General features: G+C 39.8%; 1 protein-coding gene across 1 annotated transcript in view; it reads right to left on the bottom strand.

Annotated features, from left to right (window-relative positions):
• ARHGEF33 (Rho guanine nucleotide exchange factor 33) overlaps window positions 1-16,684 on the bottom strand; it is a 42,829-nt gene extending 26,145 nt beyond the window's left edge. Inside the window, 5 exon segments of the mRNA XM_036334786.1 lie at window positions 503-562; window positions 3,018-3,160; window positions 5,092-5,213; window positions 5,548-5,712; window positions 16,595-16,684. Coding sequence (XP_036190679.1) covers window positions 503-562; window positions 3,018-3,160; window positions 5,092-5,213; window positions 5,548-5,712; window positions 16,595-16,684 — 580 coding nt within the window.
• Window positions 16,685-23,873: the final 7,189 nt, after the last annotated feature.

The following is a 23,873-nucleotide window of genomic DNA, read 5'->3' on the forward strand; positions in this document are numbered from 1 at the left end:
TGTTAAATAAAAAAAATGATAGTAGCCAACACAACAATAGCCAATCTGTGTGAATGAATAAAATTATATCTATTTTTTGTTAGGCAAAATATATTTTTTGGTGTACAGCAGAATTTTAGTAATTAGTTTGTGTGTGCCATGAGATGAAAAAGGTTGAAAATCGCTGAAGTAAACTGTAAAATGTGTGTTCATATACAACTATGTCATGCTACATACACCTGTGAGTTCTCAGTTAATGTTAACTCATTCGTACTGTAATTGAAAGGAGTCAGAAAGAATCAAAAATACTGGTTTGATCTTTAACTTCCCCACCCCTTCTCTGTTCTTGGGTTTAATTGAGTCACTGATCTACTCCAACACATGTCTCAGAATCTTAATAACCAGTATGCTTCATTTTGCCTGAGTTCTTTAATACTTGGTTTGGCACTGAGGGAGTAGAAGCAGGGGAGGTGAAAAAATGGAAAGGATGGAATTGCTAGAAGAAAAAAGAAGAGCCACTTACCAGGACCCATCATTCCCTTCACATTACTATCTCCTATATGCATGGATCTGGACTCTTGGGCTGCAGAGAAAGGAAAGCCTTCAATCAGTATTCATTCCACTAACGTGGACTGGGCACCTTCTATGAGCTAGACACTAGGGACAGACTCACAGAATTCACTGTTTTCTGGGGGAGACAGCAGTGGGGAAAAAACACAATATAATGTGACAAGTGCTATTTTCCCATTTGTAAAAAGATGTAATAGTGGTACTTATCTCATAGGCTACCATAAGTATTAAATCAGTTAATATTTGTAAGCTGCTTAAAGTGGTACCTGACACACAGTAAGAGCTAAATTATTGCTTAACTGATGGTGAAGAGGGTAATGAGAGGAGTCAGAATGGTGCTGTTAAAATATGTCAGATCCTGTCGTTCTTCTGCTTAGCCCTCTGATGGCTTCCCATTTTAGTGCAAAAGCCAAAGACTGTATAATGATTTTAAGACCCTAAAATATCTGCCCTTCTTCCCTGCCTGCTATTCCCTTTCTTTTAAAAAGAAAAAAACTGCATCTCCTATTGGTAGTGGCTGTTCCCTTTCTTTCCCTCAGTATCATAGCTAACTTCCTCACTTCCTTCCGGTCTTTTCCTGGTACACACTATAAAATTACACCTATGTTTCTTTATTTTCTCTTTGTCACTATCTAACATATTATGTATTTTATTTATCTTGTTCATTGTCTGTTTCCTTCAGAACCAATTCTCCATGAGGGCAGGAATTTTTGTTGTTTTGTTCATTACTATATCCCATCATTTAAATCAATGCCTGGGGTGGGTGAATGGATGGATGAATGGATAGAAGGAAGGACGAGTGGGTATAGCCAACAGCTTGACTGCAACCTCAGCTTAGCTGAGCCAGAGACACCCAGCTTAGCTGTATATATATATTCATGACTCAGAGAAACTGTGACATAATGAATGTTTGCTATTTTAAGCTACTGAATTTGGGGGTACTGTATTATAATTAATAGTGGGTAAGTCAATCCTTTCTGAAAGTTTAGTCTTTTGATCTTGAGTTTAACATAACCTACCACCAACACATAGTATCTTATTGTGACATATTATCCCCAAATTTTTGCGGCAACTTGGTAGGATAAATTATGTTATATAATTTATTATTATTTATATAATTTATTATTTATATAATTATGTTATATAATTATATAAGCCATGCCTACACAACAGTGAAGGAAGGAGGAGTTGCCATTAAATAGCTCACTTAAATCCATCTGGACACTTTACAAATATAATTTCTAATCATTTCTCTTGTGAAAATGTTTAGTTGCCCCAGACCTGGCATTGATCTGACCTCTACTTTCCAAGCCCCTCCTGTAATCTCCCCTAACAAGACCATCTTTTATGTCATGCTCTTCATGACATAGAGCAAAGAATATAGAGCCACCTACCATAAACCCACATCCCAGATGGATCAAGTGAGTTTTCCCAGGCTGCACCTATCCATCTCTAAAATAACTGCTCAAGTGGATAAAAAAATTTTTAAAAGCAAATCTGTACTTTAAAGTTTATACTGATTAAAAGCCATTTGATTTAGATTTTTAAATTCAGTTATTCAAAACACATATATTGCCATTGACTATATGAGCCAAATTGTTCATTAAGCCAATTGAGGACTTTACAATTGGTTGAGAAGTCACTGAGCCTCTTTTGGAGGCTTTCTACATACAACCAAAAGAAAAGAAAATTCACCTAAACATTGTTAATATCTACATTCATTCTCCTGTAGGTGCTTTGCTAGATTTTGTTGAGGATACAAAGAAGTATCAATCATTTTTTGTTTTGTTTCTTTTCCTGAGTTAAACACAGGTCCCTAACCAATGTCTGCGGACATCCCTTGGAATGCCAGTTTCTTCAGTACTGCCCAACTACAATTTCTATTATCTGTCCTAACATCTCTCAGGACAGGGTTGTGGCTGGTGACTGTTTCAGCCCACAGACAGCACCAGCTCTGGTTTTCCAGAAAAAGAGAAGTACAGAGTTAGATTGCATGAGGGCACTGCCTGCAGTTAGGGTAGATATATCTTTCTCATGTCAGTGAAACCTTTGCTGAAAAAGAAGCAGAACACAGTTTTATCCATGCTAAGAATATAGCTACTTTAAAATGTCTATGCAGAGAGACAAGGATTGAGAAAGTAATATGGGAAATAAAATGATTTATTAGAGTAATTTTTTAAACATTTTCCTTCTTATGGTTGTACAACAAATTATCTCTGGTCCATTTGAAATTCAAAACACCCAGTATTTTCCCAAAAAAGAAAACATTTTTTAAATTAGGCAGACTCTCCTGATTTCTCAGATCCTCTGGATTCTTTTAAATTCCAGATGCAAGAGGGAAAATTCTGAGCAATACACCATTTTCCTCTAACAAGGATGAAGGCTTTAGGCCCATTCTGATGATTACTTAAGCCCTCAGAATCAAGGAAAAAATTCGTGGCTAATTCAATATGATTTGTGAGCTGTACCTTTTTCATAGGCCTGAGAAGGCAAGAGGTTTGTGAAGTCTTCACTTGGAAGAACAGGCTCGGGGATATTGATTGAACGGAAAGGACTTCCTTGTGCTTGAGCAGGCCCAGCCTGTGAGCCATGCTCTTCTTTTTGAGTTTTCCTAGGAAAGGGAAGCAAAAGGTGTTAATACCTGGTGGGTTCGGAAGAGATTCAGTTCAGAATAATTCAAGAAAATTTCTAAGTTATTGTGTTGAACCATATAAAATTAACAATGGTCAAACACTAACAACTTAATTTATCACCAAAGTTGAAGAAAAAATTTTAAATATCTATAAATCACCTAATTGTAATATCTACATTCTTATTTCTCTGTTACTGGCTTCCCTGTCATCAGGGTCTTTATAGAGTTTGCAGTGGTGACAATTTGCTTAGGATGATTTACATTCATTTAACAAAGCAACACAATGGTACCAGGAGACAGAAGGTCTTCAGCTGAAAACAATTAGCCATTCTTCAGAGCCACACAGATGTTATTGCCATATTTCTAGTTTAAATTTGATGCTATTAAAAACATCCTATATAATAAAACCCTAATATGCAAATCGACCAAACGACAGAACGACCGGTCGCTACGATGCGCACTGACCACCAAGGGGCTGACACTCAATGCAGGAGCTGTCCCCTGGTGGTCAGTGTGCTACCACAGGGGAGCGCTGCTCAGCCCTGGGCTCACAGCTGGCAAGTGCAGTGGCAGTGGCAGGAGCCTCTCCTGTCTCCATGGCAGCACTAAGCACCCCTCAGGGGAGTCCCGAACTGTGAGGGTGCAGGCCAGGCTGAGGGACACCTCCTCCCTCCCCCAGTGCACAAATATTGTGCACTGGGCCTCTAGTATAACAATAAAGATTATGTATGTTTAGTGGTGAAACTTTGAGTGAGTCAACATGGTTGAGGTATCCTATCTAATAAAAGAGTAATATGCAAATTAACCATCACTCTGCAACAAAGAAGGCTGCGCCCATAGTGGCCAGGGCAGGATGCTGGCGGCATCGCCCCAGCAATGTGAGCCCAGCATCCGTGCCCCAGCCACACAGAGGGGCCTCGGGCCAGAGGGTGGGGCGAGGAACGCTGGCGTTGTTGCAGGCCAGGTTGAGGGACCCCCATCTCTGTGCACAAATTTCATGCACCGGGCCTCTAGTCTATATATGTAAAAGGCTAATATGCAAAGTGTCCCTGCGGAAGTTTGACCGGGAGACCATGAGTTCTATCGCTCACTATGACATGTGCTGACCACCAGGGGGTGGCACGGAATGAAGGAAGGCCCCGGCCGGTAGCCAGCAGCCAGGGAAGGGAGGCCCCGGCCGGCAGCTGGAGGACCCCAATCGGCCCTGATTGGCTCTGATTGCCAGCCAGGCCGAGGGACCCTACCTGTGTATGAATTTTGTGCACCGGACCTCTAGTTGTTTAATATAAACTTATTTTCCATGGTAGAAGAAAATAATAGCATTAGATAAATTTTAGAAAACTAATATAAAAAGGAAATCACTGGTGACCCTCCCATCTTAACACAACAATAGTTATTTGAAAATATGTCTTGCCTGGCCTACATGGCTCAGTGGTTTAGTGTTGAACTATGAACCAGGAGGTCATGGTTTGAGTCCTAGTCAGGGCACATACCTGGGCTGTGGGCTCAAGCCCCAGTGTGGGGCATGCAGGAGGCAGCAATCAATGATTCTCTCTCATCATTGATGTTTCTATCTCTCTCTCCCTCTCCCTTCCTCTCTGAAATCAATAAAAATATATTTAAAAAAATAAAATATCTTTTTAGCTGTATTTTACAGTTGAAATCAAATTCTACATGCCATTTTATACCATTTTCATTTTACTGCCTATTAAGTGCATTTCCATTTAATAGTTAATATCAATTCTTAGTATTAACCAACTTTTATGGCTCTATAACCTCTATCAGATGCTGACCCATAGATCCCAGTGGCCAGCTAGCTATATACTGATAGTGAGGAAGGTGTTCTTGGTGTCTCTGTAAAGTCATCACTTACGGCTTTGCCTTTGGTCAATTTTTTGTAGAAAACTCACTTGGCTTTCACTTTTCGAGATTCTCTTCGCTTCTCCTGTTGAAGCTGTTCAATTTTCTGTTGCATCTCTTCTTGTTTGGAAGTGATTGCCTGGATCATTGACATGGCATTGCTCAGCTCTTCCTAAAAAGTAAGCATCAGTATGCATTTAATCTGGCATATGGGCTAAAAATATATAATATAGTATCTAGTATACAGTAAGCTTTTAATACATATTTGTTGAATGAATGAATCAATCAGTGGATGAGAGATGAAAATTTTACTTCTGTGGCCTCTAATTTTAACACAAAGTTCCAAAAAAGAAAAGCCTAAAATATATATTTTTCCATGATAATTAGTGAATGGGATGGAGGAAATATTCTTCTATTTGGCTGCTATGTGAAAAGGTAAGTTTTCTTCTTGTGTAACCAAGACCAAGGATCTTTCTTCAGCAGTGAAATAGAAGAGGGGGGCCTACTTTGAAATAGTTTAATGAATTCTTCATCTCAGTAACTTTTTCTTCCATGGAACATTTGCAGGTCTTAACCTTTTCTTCCAAAGCATATTCTCCATGTTGAATTCTTGACAGTTCTTGCATTGCTTCTGTGAAACCAGTTTTGAGTTCAGAGGCCAGGGCCTGCAACTAAATAATGCACAAAGAGTGAATTCAGTTTACTATAAAGAATTATAAATAGCACCATTGACCTTTTGAATTTTTCTTTTTGTTTGAGAAACCAGGCTCTTGAAAATTTACAGACCACATTTCCTGTTACACTAAAGTTTGGACAACTTAAGGCAACCTTGGCCCCATGCATCTAAGGCAGGGATGGGGAACGTCTGGCCCAAAAGCCATATGAGGCCTGTGAAATCATTTTGTCTGGCCCTACCAAGACATTAGGGGTGAGTTAATTAAATGTTTGACCAAATATAGCAGGCTAATTTTTAAGTTCATAATTTTGTATGCTCCACAAATTACGTTATAAATATCCAAATGACCCTTGGCAGAAAAAAGATTCCCCACCCCTGATCTAGAGAAAAGAAGGTCTTTTTTATACAGCACATGCTGCTGCTTGATAGTGACAAGAAAGCACGCAAATAATTAATTTTACAAGTGCACCTATAAACCACTTATGTATCCTAACCTTTTATTAAAATGAGATTTACTTGAGCCCAGCCGGTGTGGCTCAGTGGTTGAGCGTTGACCTATGAACCAGGAGGTTGCTGTTCAATTCCTGGTCAGGGCACATGCCTGGGTTGAGGGCTGAATCCCCAGTGGGGGGCATGCAAGAGGCAGCCAGTCAATGATTCTCTCTCATCACTGATATTTCTATCTCCCTCTCCCTCTTTGAAATCAATAAAAAAATATATTTTTTAAAAAATAAGATTTACTTGAAAAACAACATAAGCATGTGAAAAACAGTCTTGGTCCTGTACCTCTTCGAATTCCATGAGAAAAAGGATAGATAGGTCATATCCCGGTTGTTAGGAGAATATGAAGAAATTTAGTTATTTCCTTAAAAAATTAAATGATAAAAAGGGTGATAACTAAACACATCTGAGAATTTCTTTAAAAGGGAAGACTTTTTTTAATTCTTGAGTGATAGCATGAAAAAGGAATTAATAGTATTTTCAGGGGCAGTATGCTTTAAGGAAGGCACAGAAGTATTTACAATGGTCGGAGCTCAGCATGTTGTTGATAGTGATATAATTCATCTTCTGCAGTCAAGTCTGGTCATGTTGCAGTGCACACATTGGACTTCTATTGTCAACTTACACACATGAAAAGGGGATCAATATTGGAGTCAGATAGGGTACAAATCTTAGCACTTTCCCACAAATACTAAGATCTTAGGCAAGTTGGTTAACCTCTTTGTAGCAGTTTCCTCATCCATAAAATAACCATAACAACACCTATTTCACAAGGCTGTTTTGATACTAAAATGAATAAATGTAGGTAAGGTGCCTGTCCTAGTACATGCTAGGTACATTGAAGGTGTTTAAGAAATTTTAATTCTCCCCTTTTAAGTGGCAAATCAAAAAGTTAAGCACAGATAAGATCAGGCGTGTTTAGGGTGGTATGGACCTGGAAAGTATAATGCTAAGTAAAATACTGTAAGCCAGTCAGAGAAAGACAAGTATCACATGTCTATTGAACAAAATAAACTGATGGTCAAAATAGATCCAGAGACATAGAAGCATGGAACAGACTGTTGAATCTCAGAGGGAAGGCGGGCATGGGTGGTGAGTGGGAAGAGATCAACCAAAGAACTTGTATGCATATATGCATAACCCATGGACACAGACAATAGTGTGGTAAAAGCCCGGGGTGAGAGGTGAGAGTGGGTTGAAGGGGTCAATGGGGAAGAAAGGGGAACATATATAATACTTTCAACAATTAATTGTTTCTTTTAAGTTAAGCACAAACAAGTGTGGAGAAAATGGAGCACTTCTAAAATTGAGTTTTATTTATTGAACAAATGAAAAAGCATTTCCAAAGTTCCTGATGAAGAAACACAATTGAGATTTTTTTTCAGTGATAAAATCTGCATATTTGTATTTCAAACAATGTAGCTAAAACTTGATGTAAATTCCTCCTTTTTTCCTTTTTTGGCTAAATGAATATCATTTATTCAGTATGAAATCTTTATATGTTCCATGTGTTAAGAGTAAATGTACATTAAATCTTGGTTAAAAAATAAGCATTTCCAACAGACAATAACTTAATAACAATAAGATAACATTACTTTCTTGACATGTATAATCTTATACTCTGCTAAGTAGAGGAACTCTTAGCTCCAGATCTCTCTGTAAAACAGACTTTTTTAGAAGATTTGTTCTATAATTAAGATAGCCACCAAGTATTCTAACTTTATTTTTTTAACATTTTTTATTGACTTCAGGGAGGAAGGGAGAGGGAGAGAGAGAGATAGAAACATCAATGATGAGGGAGAATCATTGATTGGCTGCCTCCTGCATGCCCCCTACTGGGGATTGACCCTGCAACCTGGGCATGTGCCCTTGACCAGAATTGAACCCAGGACCCTTCAGTCCGCAGGCCGATGCTCTATCCACTGAGCCAAACCAGTTAGGGCAAGTATTCTAATTTTAAAGGTACTTGAACAAAATTCCTTCAAATGTGTATTTCTAAACATTTTAGAATCTGGTTGTCTAAATGGTTCCAATTGCACTTCCCACGATAAACTGACTTAGTTATAAGTACACCACTTTTTTAAAGTATAGCATTTTGTGGTTCACAAAGGTTTCTTTTGAGGGCTGAGAAAAATGAGAGGAACCGAAGAGATCATTCAGAGAGAAAAAAGCCAGACCTGTTGAGTGTTTGGGAAACAACATGAGCAATCTGCTTTTTATTCCAATCATTTAAATTTTATTTATTCTTTGTGATGGATTTTAGCACATGTCCTAATGCAGTCATCATGATGGATTAGATCTCCAGATCAACTACTTTTGATCTGGTAATTCTCATTATGTAAATTCATCTGTGAGCAAAATAAGCAAAATCCACAGCTATCTAATATCAAAGCAAAATGTATGCAAGTTTTAAAACTGAAGGAAGGAAACCTAGCATTCATGCAGGCGCTCTGAAATTCACTCAGGTGTCCTGCTTGAAAAACGGAGGGAACCAGTGTCTGACAGAAATAGGTTTCATAATCACTGCTCTCATAGGTGGATTCATAGAGTTTCCCCAGGAGCCAAAAGACAACAGAAGGATTTTTCCTCACTTGTAGAACCCCAGCTCTCGAAAAATTAAAAACTATCAAAATTTTTCTCTGACAGGTTATATAGGGACTTTGAGAATTTTGAAACCATTTTGAGCTGTGAGCCATTTTCCTTCACATATACTACTTTGAGCCCATTGGGTACCTGCCACTGAAGCAACACTACTGCTTTAGATATAGCTTCACAACCAGTGGCCAGCCAGGGAGCGATGCCATAGTGAGCGCAGTCACACCCCTGACACAGCCTGTCCCTTTTAGGATGTGTGGGTCCTTGGTATCTTTAGTTGCTACCGACTGGTTTTCCAGGGCCAGCTGGCCATTCATTTTTGAATAAAAAATACTCTGAAGACATGGACTTATATCTTTTACTCTGCTCTTTCTTCAGCTTTCTTACTTGACAGCCCTCAGCCCACCCCAAGATTTAGAAATGGGTGTCTACCTTGTTCTCCAGCGAGTTGAACACGTTGCTCATCTCGTTGATTTTTTCATGAAGCTGCTCTAGAGAGGTTATGATCCCTCCATCCTGCCGCTGAAGGCGGGCTCCCACTGGAGTCAGGTTCAGGGAAGACTTGTACTTCGAAGCCTAGGGTACCACAGAGGGCATCTTAGGCTTAAAGAAATAGGGGAGAGGAGTCCGAATTCTTTCTATTTCCTGCTCTTAATTTCTGTTTCTCAGTTTTCTTTATTTTCTTGGCTTAACTCTTGCTGTTGTGTGTGTGTTTTAACTCTTCCTAAGATGAGTTTTAGTCAACATCTTCCAGTTTCTTTTCCACCAAAGATCCATCAAACTAAATTTTCATAAAGTATACACATTGTTCCAGTGTGTTTTTTCACACGGACTTCTCCTTCCTTTCTGTCCCATTATCAAGTTCAGAAGGCTACTATGAGGCAAATTCAGGGGATTGGGCCTGTGCCTTGAGAACCCTGAAAACTCAGGAATGTCAACATTTGGCAAACTTCTTCAAGACATGCCAAATTCCTACACCACCTGACTAAGTGCTCTATAAGAGCAAAAGCCAAGGTGTTTTGAAGTAGCACATGATGGCAAGGATGCCAAGATAATTGTTTTGGCTTCCCCTTAACCAGGATTGCTACAGAAGAAACATGGTCTTTCTGCCAGCTTCTACCTCCCTAATTTTAGGCTTCTTTATTGATCCCCAGAAATGCAATGATTTAAAACACAAAGTGGGGCCCGGCCGGCATGGCTTAGTGGTAGAGCATTGACCTATGAACCAGGTCACAGTTCAGTTCCTGGTCAGGGCACATGCCTGGGTTGCAGGCTCAATCCCCAGTGTGGTGTGTGCAGGAAGCAGCCGATAAATGATTCTCACATTGATGTTTCTATCTCTCTCTCCCTCTCCCTTCCTCTCTGAAATCAATAAAAATATATTTTTAAAAAAACAAAACACAAAGTGGGGAGCAAGTCAAGAGTAAATTCCCCACTATGATCTTTTCAGGCTCATCTGAATGTCAATTTTTCATAATAAAAAAATCATTATTTTAAAAAAAGAGAGTAGCCGAAACCGGTTTGGCTCAGTGGATAGAGCGTCGGCCTGCGGACTGAAAGGTCCCAGGTTCGATTCCGGTCAAGGGCATGTACCTGGGTTGCGGGCACATCCCCAGTGGGAGATGTGAAGGAGGCAGCTGATCGGTGTTTCTCTCATCGATGTTTCTAACTCTCTATCCTCTCCCTTCCTCTCTGTAAAAAATCAATAAAATATATTTAAAAAAAAATAAGAAATAAAAAATAAAATAAAATAAATAAAAAAAGAGAGTAAATTTCCCAAATCTACTTCTCTATACTCCCTGCAGAAGTTGACCCTTAAAGTCATTACAGGGCACTATTGAAACTGATATGAAGCCGGGTATGCCGGAAATTGATCTTACTGATCCCTGGGTGCCTAATAGAGTTAACTTCTCTAGGGTTAGAAGATATTCCTCAAAGGTAAAAAGCGACTGAGACTCAAACAGGACTTATAAATCCTATAAAACTTTCAATGGCAGCTTAATAAAACCTATTATTGTAGGACTGGTTCCCATAGTTTTTTAATTGGAGGTTCTTTTGGCACATGATTCATTTTCTTAAATTATTTTCATTACAGAGAAAAAGAAAAAAAAAGAATCACCCCAAATCTCATTACTTCAATATAACCATTCATGTTTAGGCATATTTCCTTCTGTTTTGTCCAATGCATTTGAATGCAGATATTTATATGGTTGAAATCACACTACAGATATATTTTGATTCTGCCCCCTTCTTTTTGATTAACATTCATATAAACCCCTTCCCATATCCTTCATTTTTTAAATGTCTATTTTTAATGACTACATAATATTCCATCCTATGTTATGGCAGAGTTTAGCTACCCATTTATCCTTGTTGGAAATTTATGTTGTTTGTAACTTTTCAATATTATAAATAATGCTGACATATGCTTTTTATTTAAAGCTTTGTGTGTATTTTAGATTGTTTCTTTAGGATAAATTTCTAAATATAAATTTACTATGAGTTAAAGGATGTTAGGTCATATTTGACCCTAAGGGAAATTTAGTTTTGGAAGGAGATAGTATATTCAATTAATACATATACAAAACATATTTGACCAGAGTGTTTGAAAGTTATAATAATATGGTTGTATATTCTTGGAAACATTCTGTATCATGTGTAATATCCTAAATTAGTATAATTAGAAAAACATGTCTCAAATAAGATAAGAAACATAATATAAATGGAGGAAGTTGCAGTGTTTACATTCCTAAGGCTTCAAGTGAGCCAAAAACATGTCGAAGTTCAAATCATTAATGTGATGGTTGCACTGGGACTAAATTGTGCAGTTAACACATCTGTTACCTTAACTGTGGAACCACCCCCACCACTTCTCATGTTAATGTAATCATAATTTAAAAATCCATATGCAAAATGAAGTAATCAAGAGTGAAGCAACACAATCTGACTCTGAAAAAGAGATAAGGGTGGATTTAGAGAGAGCTACATACAATGGACAAAGGATGAGAGAAAAGAAAATAGATCTGAGTTCAAATAAAAAGAAATATACTGAGCCAAGGAGCTGTCAGTGTGTCCACACTAGCTCATCTGACCTGGCAGTAATTCTGCCTGGAATGAACTGGAAGATGGTAGTGTACATTCTGTGACTTGATTTGGGTCTCTGTGTCTCTTACTCTTATCAAGGAGGTCAAGTCCTTCCAAAAAACAAAGAGCCAACTGAGGTATGACCATTTTAACATTTTTACTACATTTTAACTAATAATTTTCATTGAAGTTTCTGCCAATTTACGCACACTCATCAAAACTAAATATTATGTCCTTAGCTGGTTTGGCTCAGTGGATAGAGTGTTGGCCTGAGGACTGAAGGGTCCTGGGTTCGATTCCAAGGGCACATGCCAGGTTGTGGGCTCAATCCCCAATAGGGGGTGTGCAGGAGACAGCCAGTCAATGATTATCTGTCATCACTGATGTTTCTATCTCTACCTTTCCCTTCCTCTCTGAAATCAATAAAAAAATATTTTTTGAAATATTATTAATTATTTTATTATTTGCTAATTAGGTAGTAAAACAATAATACTCCTTGTTTTAATCACTGTTTCTTTGAGCGTCAACTTATTAGACATTTATAATTTTTTTTTATCTTTAAATTCTTTATTAGTTAAGTAGACATTTATAATTTTACCTTCATAAATTGTGTCCTTTGCCTATATTCTACTGAGGTCTCAGAAGTTTTCTTTTTTATTAATTTCTATGAATATATAAGTACTACAAAGGGTTAATAGTAGGGATTTTCCAATTTTTTTTATTTGCCTTTGAATTTTTAAAAAATATATTTATGTTGGGAAAAATGTTAGTTGTGATGTGGATGAACTCTAACCCTTTCCATTGTGATTTCTTCTAGTGCTTTTTCACTTAAATATTTCACATCCAGAAACAAATATTCACTAATGCTAAACTTTTATGGTTTTACTGGAGGCCCGTTGCACAAAGATTCTCGCAATAGGCCTCCCTTCCCCTGGCTGCCAGCACCGGTTTTCCTTCAGCACCTGGGACCCAGGCCTTTGGTCCAGCCACACCTGAGAAGCCAAGCCTCGAGACTTGGCTTCTCCCCTCCGGCCACAGCAAGGCTTCAGTCTTCAGTCTTCACTCCAACCAGAGCCTTCAGTCTTCGCTCCATGCTTGCATATGCAAATTAACCGCCATCTTTGTTAGGTTAATTTGCATAGTTGCTCTGATCAGCGGGCGGGCATAGCAGAGTGACACCAATTTGCATGTTTCTCTTTTATTAGTGTAGATTTTTATATTTAACCCTTTAAACACTTTAGAGTTTATTTTGATTAGGGTATGAAGTGAGGATCTATTCTTTTTTCCATAGAACCAGACAATTTCCAAACACCATTTGGTACCAGACTGAATGACTGCATTAGACCTCTTGGCTCCAAGCAATATACACATTTTTCAGATATTCATTAATTCATTCAGCTATTATTTATTGGATATATTTTATATTCCAGGTACTGTACTTAATGCTGAGAATACAACAGAAATCAAAATGTACTAAATCCTGCCCTTGGAGCTTACATTCTAGAAAGAGATAGACAATAAAAAAAAAAGTTAATATTTACTATAATGTAAGAATGGAGGACTCTATCAAGAAAATTAAATAAGAAGATAAAGTGACTGAAATGCCATGTTGTGCTTCAAATTTCACATTTTGCTCTCCCATTTTAGTGTAGATTGTATTCTATTACAGGTAACCTTGCCCTGCTCCCCTCCTTCCTCTTCCTCTTCTTCTTTCTTAATTTCTCCATCTTCTCTTGGTTAAATGTTGCTTGGAGTAAGCAAATTGGGGCTTAGAAAGTGTTCTTTTAAAACAAGAATGGGGTTATAATCACAGCATCATAGAGGTCATATAGACCAACTTCACTTCCACTGCTTCATTTGTTCCACTGTGAACAGATGCACTTGGATTTGTGATACAATAAGAGAATGAGGCCACCCCCACAGCTATATTTAGCCAACATTCAGGGAGTGACCTACATAGAATCTGTGATAGACTTTAAATCATACCTGAGTTTAAAGAGATACTCACATTCATTCAAATGCCATACACAGGTCAGACATTAACAGAGGGAGGTGGGCAGGGAAGGTTTTGGACAAGTGAGACATCAAATCAGCATTGAGTGAAGGCTCACTTCCAGGCCTTTGTTCAAGCTAGTCCCTCTGCCTAAAATATCCTTCCCCATATACACTTACCAAATTATAAACTTGTCCCCTGGTTTACATCCTTCAGTCAATATTAACTCATCCTTCCCCCATATCTCATAGAATTTTACCAGAGCTTCTGTTGTAATCCTTCCAACAGTCTATCTTGTATGTATTTACCAGGACACTTAAAAATCAGTGAGCCGAAACCGGTTTGGCTCAGTGAATAGAGCGTCGGCCTGCGGACTGAAGGGTCCCAGGTTCGATTCCGGTCAAGGGCATGTACCTGGGTTGCGGGCATATCCCCGGTGGGAGATGTGCAGGAGGCAGCTGATCGATGTTTCTCTCTCATCGATGTTTCTAACTCTCTATCTCCCTTCCTCTCTGTAAAAAATCAATAAAATATATTTTAAAAAAAAAAATCAGTGAGAATGGCCCTAGCCAATTTGGCTCAATGGATAGAGTGTCGGCCAGCAGACCAAAGAGTCTCAGGTTTGATTCCAGTCAGGGGTCTGTCCCTCGGTTGTAGGCTTCTCCTTGGCCTGGGCCCTGGTCAGGGGGGGTTGGGGGGGGCGTGCAGGAGGCAACCAATCAATGTGTTTCTCTCACATCAATATTTCTCTCTGCCTTTCCCTCTCTTCCACTCTTTCTAAAAAAAATCAATGGAAAAATATCCTTGGGTGACGATTAAAAAAAAAATCTGGGGGCTTGCATGGGGTGGGAATGGCTGGGGGTAGGGGGGAAAAAGAAGACAAATGTAAAACTTTAGACAATAAAAAATAAATCAATGAGAATGTCTGTTCCATTTGTTTTATCTCCCATTAAGCCAAGCAGTAGACTTTGCACAGAGTAATTATCTATATATATAAAAGCCTAAACAACCATCTGACCAATAGGCATAACACACAATGATCACCAGGGGGCAGGTGCTCAACACAGGAGCTGCCAAGCTGAGGTGACTTGGCAGCTGCGGTTCTCAGGTGATGTACCTGGAACCAGAGAGGAAGGAGCCCGATTCCAAGATGCATCACCCGAGAACTGCCCTCTCGCAATCTGCAACCCCTCTGGGACCCCTCAGAGGATGTCAGAGAGACATTTTCAGCCCGATCCCCGCAGGCCAGGCCAAGGGACCCCACCGGTGCACAGGTTTCCCTAGCTGCTTTTACGTTACAAATTATGTCAGAATAAACTTCTATATTTTTAAGGACAGAAATTTACTTTAAATTTAAAGTTGGAAAATAGAAGCCAAATAAATACTATTCAGATAACCAAAGTGCCGGGAGCCGGTCCATCCTTGCTGTTTCAAGGGACCTGGCATATATGGCATATTGTTCTTAATATGTTTGCTCACCTTCTTGGCACTATGTGTTTTAACCAAGGTCTCTGAGAAAGATTGTTTCCCCAGGTAGGGATTTTCCCCTGAAGTTAGGGAGGGAATAAAACCTCTTAACTAAGTGCCAGGCGGGTAATTAATCACTTTAACTAGGAACAATCATGCTTAAGCTACATAATCTTTACTCCCTGGAATGGAGATAAGAAACGCCCTAACCTTTGTAATAGAGATTGATAGGATTGAATCAACTGGTATAAATACAGATGTAACAAGACAGCAGAACTCAGAACTTAGAATACAGAACCAAGAGAGGCGGAACTTAGGCACAGAACCTACACAGAACGTTCTCTAGAGACAGAAGAACTTCGCTGGAGAGAACATGGCAAAAGATCCTGGACTGAACCTGACTACAGAAATTGGCAAGAGAACCTGGTGACTGAACCTGGCTGGAGAATCTAGCAAGGGAACATGGCTACAGAACCTGGCTGGAGAACCTAGCAAGAGAACATGGACACAGACCCTGGCAGGAGATCCTAAGCAGAACCTCTCTGGAGATCCAGACCAGAACTTGGCTGGAGATCCTGGCTGGAGATCCTGGCTAGGCTGCTGATCAACTGAACACTGTCTCCGTGTCCTTCCTTCTTGGCCGACTCCGTCTACACCTTTGGGGACCCCTGGACCCGCTGGGGTTGGACCCCAGCACCAAAGTAGTCAGATGTGACCCTGATGGCAGATATATTACAAAGTGCTTTCCACAACTTTCATCTTCCTTGTAAATTAAATTATCCCCATTGTTTAAAGGACCTTCAATTATTCTCTATCACCATATTTTAGCATTTGCAATATTAACGCCTTTTCGATTCTCAATTCTCCCTGCTAAAATAGGAAGCTAAGAAAAATAGATCTTGCTCTCTCTTCCTCTCTGCTGGAAATGTTATTGCACGGTGTACCCCTGGGCATGGTGATGGTGGCAGCAGGCAAGCAAAGCAGAGTTGATGTGGGAGTGGTGATGCTGTATTTTATAAGCTGGGTTAAGTTGTCCTTTAATTTAATAATCAGTTTTCTCAAAAGTGCAGTGGGAATGGTGCTCTCTACCCTTCCTATCTAAATATAATGAACTTGTTAAGTGAAAAAATATGATGATATATGTGGAAGCATTTGTGAGCACTTAAAAAAACTATACATATAAGACAGTCATCACTATAACACATAGGACTGTTCAAAACAATCTATTTGTCTTTACCTGGTAAATTTGTGTGGAAGGATTATTCATCGGCATATGTTCATTCTCTCCTGTAGGGAGAAAGAGCTTTGTTCAGTCAATGCTACTCATTCTGTCCCTGCGCTCTTTAGACACATGCAGAGAATAAGGGGACCTATAGGACCCTAGATCTGTGCCTGCAGGACAATAATTCAACAAGAACAAAGCATAAAATTGAATAGGTGACTTTATATTCACATCCTAATGACCAGACCAGACCTACCTGATAAAACTCCTGTAGTAGAAAACCATGTTGTACTGGAATGGGGATGTTTCTCAACCAAACTGGAATGATTAACAATCATTAATTACCAGAGGTGGTAATCATTAATTACCATGAAGGGTCTCACTTGTGTTCTTGGTGCTGACTACAGTTTAACTGAGGGGTTAGTTCTGTAGTCAGGAAGACTGCTGGTCACCAGGCACCTGTCCAGTTGTCTCTCTATTGTTCTTGGGAGGCCTGTATAAAATATCCTGACTTTTCCTGCCTTTGATCCTTGCAAAACTTCTGAACTCTGCCTTTCTGTCACTGTCCAGATTAGCTAAGTGAACTTTGCTGTCCTCCTAGGCAAGAGGATTGATAGAAGGGAATTGCCGATGGAAAAGGTCTGGGAAGGATGGAGGCAGAAAGAAAATAGTCTTGGCAACACTAGAGACTGAAACACAAAGGATGTAAGTAGGTTATAAAAACCATTTAAAACCTCGGGAGAAAAAATATTGGCCTAGAATACACCTTTCAGAATCACACTGGTTGGCCGTGAAGATGAGGCAATCCATGTGAAACATGCAGCTCCTTGCTCATCCATTTAACTACATCTCCATTGTGTCACATTGTATGAATCAAGCAGTTTATACATGCAACCTCTGGTTGCAAACATTTGGTTATGTGGATGTGTATACTCTTCTCCTAAGACATGGTGGTACAAGAAATCCTTCTTAGAGTAACAGCCATAGTATGTCAGTTCATAAGTAATACATAGCCTCAGCCCAGAACATAATGCACACAGAGGGCTGTCCCTATAAAATCCAGATGGTTTGAGATTACCCAAATGCCCAAAATATGCCCAAGTAAAGATTCCTTAGCCCATTTTATGCCCCAACAGCCTAGTATCATGGCAAGAACCAGAACTTGGGAACAGACCAGTCTCCCAGATTGAACTTTGACATTTCGTGATTGTAGCCTGAATTCTCTATGACTGTTTTCTCATTTGATAACAGAACCTACTTCTATAATGTTGATTCTGTGTGGTAAGATTAAAAGAGAAAGCCTTACATTTTTAGGCTAGCATAGGAGGTGTTAGATGTCTATTAGTTGAATGTGTATCTTGGCCTTATTGAGCAGGTTATTCTGAGGCAGTTCTAAATTTATTGCTAAGAAAAATTAGATAACCGCTCAGACAAAAGTATATAAATAGCATTTTTTGTTTCTCCAGCACCAAGTCTATGCTCTTTGTGGTCATTATGATAAGAAAAAGAGAATAGCCCTGACCGGTTTGGCTCAGTGGATAGAGCGTTGGCCTGCGGACTGAAGGGTCCCAGGTTCGATTCCGGTCAAGGGCATGTACCCTGGTTGCGGGCTCATCCCCAGAAGGGGGTGTGCAGGAGGCAGCTGATCGATGTTTCTCTCTCATCGATGTTTCTAACTCTCTATCCCTCTCCCTTCCTCTCTGTAAAAAATCAATAAAATATATTTAAAAAAAAAAAAAGAAAGAAAAAGAGAATAGTAAAATGAACATACTATCATGTTTTGAGAAAACAGAAAGACAATACTACAACTCATATTTCTTAAATCCCGAGCCCTAAAGCAAGACATATGAAATATCTAACCTTGCTTTGTTTTGGTTTTATCCATGGTGCCTGTTGCTTCTCTCTTCCAACTTATTCTTCAACATTGCATCTTCATTGTCTCTGGATCAAGCCATCCCCTCTTCCCTGGACCTGTCAGTTGAAATCAAGAGTGAGGGATAGCAGGTAGAACTGGTGAAGTAATTGGACTTACTTCATGTGTTAACTTGAAATGAACACAACTATTAGAGGCAACTTGAGGTGAGGTTTATCCAATTTCAGAAGAGTGAAAATATTTAGCATAAAACTTAAAGGTAAATCTTTTGTGAATAAGTATGAAATTCATTAGTTAATATTATACTATTTTTTAATATGGTACATTCTTTTTTGGATAGAATCAATTAATTTAGACCCATTGATTTCATTAGGAGGTTATGGTTTAGGGAAATTATCTAAAGAAGAAAAACCTTGAGCAAGTATGAAGGCCAAAACATCTGTTTCTATTTCATTAAATAGTAACTTCCTTGGTGACCTGATCCACACATTCAACATCTTGTAGGCTCCTTTATGTCCAGATGCTTCTCAAATGTGGCCTGTTTGTAGGGACCACCAGACATGAAGCTGCAAGTTCATGAGGTTTGATCAGATGCCTCCCACTATAGAGGCTGAAAGTGCCAGGTTTTTCCAGCTTGCCTTGCAGCTAAGGCGTGATGGACACATGACCTAGGACAGTGATGGCGAACCTTTTGAGCTCGGCGTGTCAGCATTTTGAAAAACCCTAACTTAACTCTGGTGCCATGTCACATATAGAAATTTTTTGATATTTGCAACCATAGTAAAACAAAGATTTATATTTTTGATATTTATTTTATATATTTAAATGCCATTTAACAAAGAAAAATCAACCAAAAAAATGAGTTCGCATGTCACCTCTGATACGTGTGTCATAGGTTTGCCATCACCGACCTAGGATATGTCACTCTGATTGACAGTTGCAGGATTTCCTAAGGCACATATACTTGATATACTTTTTACTTTCTAAAAAATACAAAAAGTTTCTAATATAGTTTAGGTGACTCAAAGTGCTGCTTTTGGTGGTTTCCTCACTAGAACAACTGTACTATATGATTTGGGGCATCATTGCCTGCCACATAATCCCAAACTTGGTTCATCAGTCTCCCAGCCATTTTAAATATCCTTTCAACAAATTCCCTTGCTGCTAAAATCAGCCAGAGTTGTTTTCTGTTGCTTGCAACTAACAAACCTGATTGAAACCATCAAAATACAAAGGGTGTCCCAAAATTCACGCAAGAAGTAATTTTGATAGAAAACATAGGTTTATAATTAAAAATTGGGTAAATAGATTATCATGTCGCGATAGCAAGCACCATTAACTGTTATTGCCTGAGCAGCCGCATTTTCAAAGAAGAATGGTTCGATGATGCCTCCAGCCCAAAATCCGCACCAAACAGTGACATGTTGTGGATGCATTTGTTTCTCAACAATCACTCGTAGATTTTCTGAACCCCACATGCGACAATTTTGTCGATTAATCAAGCCATCAAGATGAAAATGAGCCTCATCGAAATTCAGCCACATTTATGCAAAACAGTCATGGAAAATTTCAACAAAAGAGGGCGTATGTGCCAGCAAAGCCGTGGAGGCCATTTACCCAATATGCTATTCCATACATAACCCTATACTGTATACTTTATGAATCAATAAAAAATTTACAATTTTTAATTATAAACCTGTGTTTTCTATCAAAATTACTTCTTGCGTGAATTTTGGGACACCCTTTATTAATACTATCCAAGCCCTAGCCGGTTCAGCTCAGTGGATAGAGCATCGGCCTGTGGACTAAAGGGTCTCAGGTTCAATTCCGGTCAAGGGCACAAGCCCGAGTTGCAGGCTTCATCCCCAGTAAGCAACCAATCAACGATTCCCTCTCATCATTGATGTTTCTATCTCTCCCTCTCCCTTCCTCTATGAAATCAATAAAAATTCATTTTTAATGCTATCCAAGACTGAAAAAAAATAAAAATTAAAACTTTGTTCACACTCTAGAAAAGATATATCTATAGTGCCAAATGTAGATCAGTAGTCATGTAGGGCAAGAAGTGGGGTTTAGCTAGGAAAAGATACAGGGAATTTTTTAGGGTGATAGAAATGTTCTACTTAATTGTGGTAGGGGTTATATAGATGCATAAATTTATCAAATGTACATTTTAATTGAGTGTATTTATCCTATGAAAGTTAATACCTCAAGAAAGTAGAATTAAAACTTTTCATTCACATATTAAGTTCTTTAAAGCAAAATAATAAGTTGGCAGGGCCGGGAGGGTACACATAGATGAAAAAGCATTGATCAACAACTCCATAGTTATAGATGAGGGATATAAAGAAAGTCAAGGCTACCCTGGCTGGGTAGCTCAGTTGGTTAGAGCAGTGGTTGGCAAACTGTGGCTCGCGAGCCACATGCGGCTCTTTGGCCCCTTGAGTGTGTGGCCATGAAGTTTCAATCGCACTCTACGTGCGCGCCCGCACGTGGTATTTTGTGGAAGAGCCACACTCAAGGGGCTGCAGTTTGCCGACCACTGGGTTAGAGCATTGTCCTAATACGCCAAGGTTGCAAGTTCAGTCCCCATCAGGGCACACATAAGAATTAATGAGTGCATAAATAAGTGGAATAACAAATCAATGTCAAGGCCATATGCTGTTTAGAATCTTGCACATTTTTCATGTCAGCAGGAAAGTTATGTCAAGTTAGAGCATTGTCCCTAGCTATATAAATGTCTTTCACAGCTGATGTAAGCATTACTAAGATGAAAACTTTCTTCTCCTTAGCAATCGATCATTTATTTGTATCTAATGCATTTCATGATTAATATAATTAATTCATAGAATGTTAGAGCCAAAGGCCCTAAGAAAATTATTTCACTTCACTTCTTCATTTATAGATGAAGCAACTGAGGCCTGGAAGGGGGAAGAGACATGACCTGCCTACAAAGCCACACTGCTTCAAAAATTATTGTTAAAAGTGATTTCACTTACTCTTTGAGGAAAAAAATATTGAAATATGTAAAGCCATATTTTTATGGATAATTATTTTGTAAGCATTCAGGTATCTAATCTACAACTAATTGAAAATAAACCAAAAATCCCTTCATATCTATATAATAAAAGCCTAAGCAATCATTACGGCAGAATGACCAGAACAACCGGTCGCTGTGATGTGCACTGATCACCAGGGGGGCAGATGCTCAACACAGGAGCTGCCCCCTGGTGGTTAATGCACTCTCACAGGGGGAGCGTCGCTCAACCAGAAGCCAGGCTCACAACTGGCAAGCGCAGCGGCGGTGGCAGGAGCCTCTCCCGTCTCTGCAGCAGCATAAGGAGCAGCAAGCAGGTGGGCAGTAAGGAGCGAGGGGTCCCAGACTGCAAGAGGGATGTGCAACTGCCGGCTTAGGCCTGATCCCTGGGGGGAATGGGCTTAAGCCGGTAGACAGACATCCCCCGAGGAGTCCCGGACTGCAAGAGGGTGCAGGCCGGGCTGAAGGACCCCCTGCAACCCACCCCCAGTGCAGAAATTTTGTGCACCGGGCCTCTAGTATTAGATAAAATGTAACCACACAGTTTCAGAGCTAGGACATCATCAAGCTCACATACAGGGTGTCCAAAAAATGTATACATACTTTAAGAGCTGATAGCTCAATTTTAAAAATGAAATGTTATTTAATAAACATTAACTTTATAATTATTCAAAGTGTGTGTCTACATTTTGGGGAGACACTCTATATATACATACTAGAGGCCCAGTGCACAAATCTATGTATAGGTGGAGTCCCTCAGCCTGGCTGGCAATTGGGGCCAATCGAGGCCAACTCACCCAGTCCCAATCGGGGCCAATGGGGGCCGGCCAGCCAGGGGGAAGGGCCGCAGAAGGTTCTCTGGCCATGGGAGGTTGGCTGTGGCTGTGGGAACGCACTGACCACCAGGGGGCAGCTTCTGCATTGAGCGTCTTCCCCCAGTGGTCAGTGCATGCATAGCTACCGGCCAGTTGTCCAGTTGTCCGGTTGTAACAGTCACTTAGGTTTTTATATATAGACTAGAGTCCTGGTGCATGAAAATTCATGCATTGGAGGGGAGGGTCCCTCAGCCTGGCCTGCCCCCTCTCACAGTCTGGGAGCCCTCAGGGGAGGGAGGCGACCCAGTGATCAGGGGAAGGCGATGCCCCCATCACACCTCTGCTGCTGCCACTACCCGCAGCACAAACCTTGGCCAGCCCTGGGTGGCTGGGCAGCCACCACCCAAGGCTTTCCTGCACCTCGACCAGTCCTGCTTGCCTGAGCCTCAGTCAGTGGGGGGTGCAGGAGGACCCAAGGCCCTGGCGGGGCTGAGGGGACTGGATGCCGCCATTGTGGCTGTGGGCACCGCCATTTGTGAGGGTGTGACGGTCAATTAGCATACTCCCTCTTTATTATATAGGAAGGATAGTCTATATACACTGATTTCAAGACATAATAAAAAGTATATGGTTAACAGAAAATGAATTTGAATTTTTATTTAATTACAAAACGGAGGAAAACTACATTAGAGAAAATTTGGAAAATCTAGAGGAATGAAACGACTATAATGCCTCTACTTAGACAATTGTCATGATAATTTTGTTGTACTGCCTGCCAATCTTTTTTCTCTTGAATATTTTATATGATTGTTGATTAAGCCTACCTATAATTTTGCTTTTACTTTTTCACAGACATTATAGCATAAGCAATTTACTTTCTTAAAAATCTGATTATGATTACTCATGTTATTATTTTTTTTTTTTTGCGGCCATTTGAGCAGAGGTACAAGTATTCCTCACTACTCCCAATCAATGTTAACTATCTGCTGGTGTCCTTCCACTCCTTTATCTTCATATAATCACATACAAACATATATACAGAACAAAAACTAAAAGCATTTTCCTTAAAAACAGGAACAAGACAAGGACATCCACTTTCACCACTCATATTCAGCAAAGTAAGTCCTAGCCACAGCAATCAGACAAGAAGAAGAGATAAAGGGCATCCAAATTGGAAAGGAGAAAGTAAAACTGTCATTATTCACAAATGACATGAAAGCCCTAGCTGATTTGGCTGTGGATAGAGCATCAACCTGCAGACTAAAGGGTTCCAGGTTCAGTTCCGATCAAGGTCACATGCCCGGGTTGGGGGCTCGATCCCAAGTAGGGGACGTGCAGAAGGCAGCCTATCAAGTATTCTCTTTCATCATTGATGTTTCTCTTCCTCTCTCTTCCTCTCTGAAATCCTCCTTCTCCTCCTCCTCTTCTTATTGATTTCAGAGAGGAAGAGAGAGGGAGAGGAGGAGATAAATTTTAAAGAGAGAGAGAGAGAGAGAGAGAGAGAGAGAGAGCCAGAGAAGGAGGAGGAGGAGGAGTACGCCGCATATACCATGTTCATGGATTGGAAGA

This window comes from Myotis myotis, unplaced genomic scaffold, assembly GCF_014108235.1.
Source record: "Myotis myotis isolate mMyoMyo1 unplaced genomic scaffold, mMyoMyo1.p scaffold_m19_p_14, whole genome shotgun sequence".
In the NCBI taxonomy this organism is placed as follows: domain Eukaryota; kingdom Metazoa; phylum Chordata; class Mammalia; order Chiroptera; family Vespertilionidae; genus Myotis; species Myotis myotis.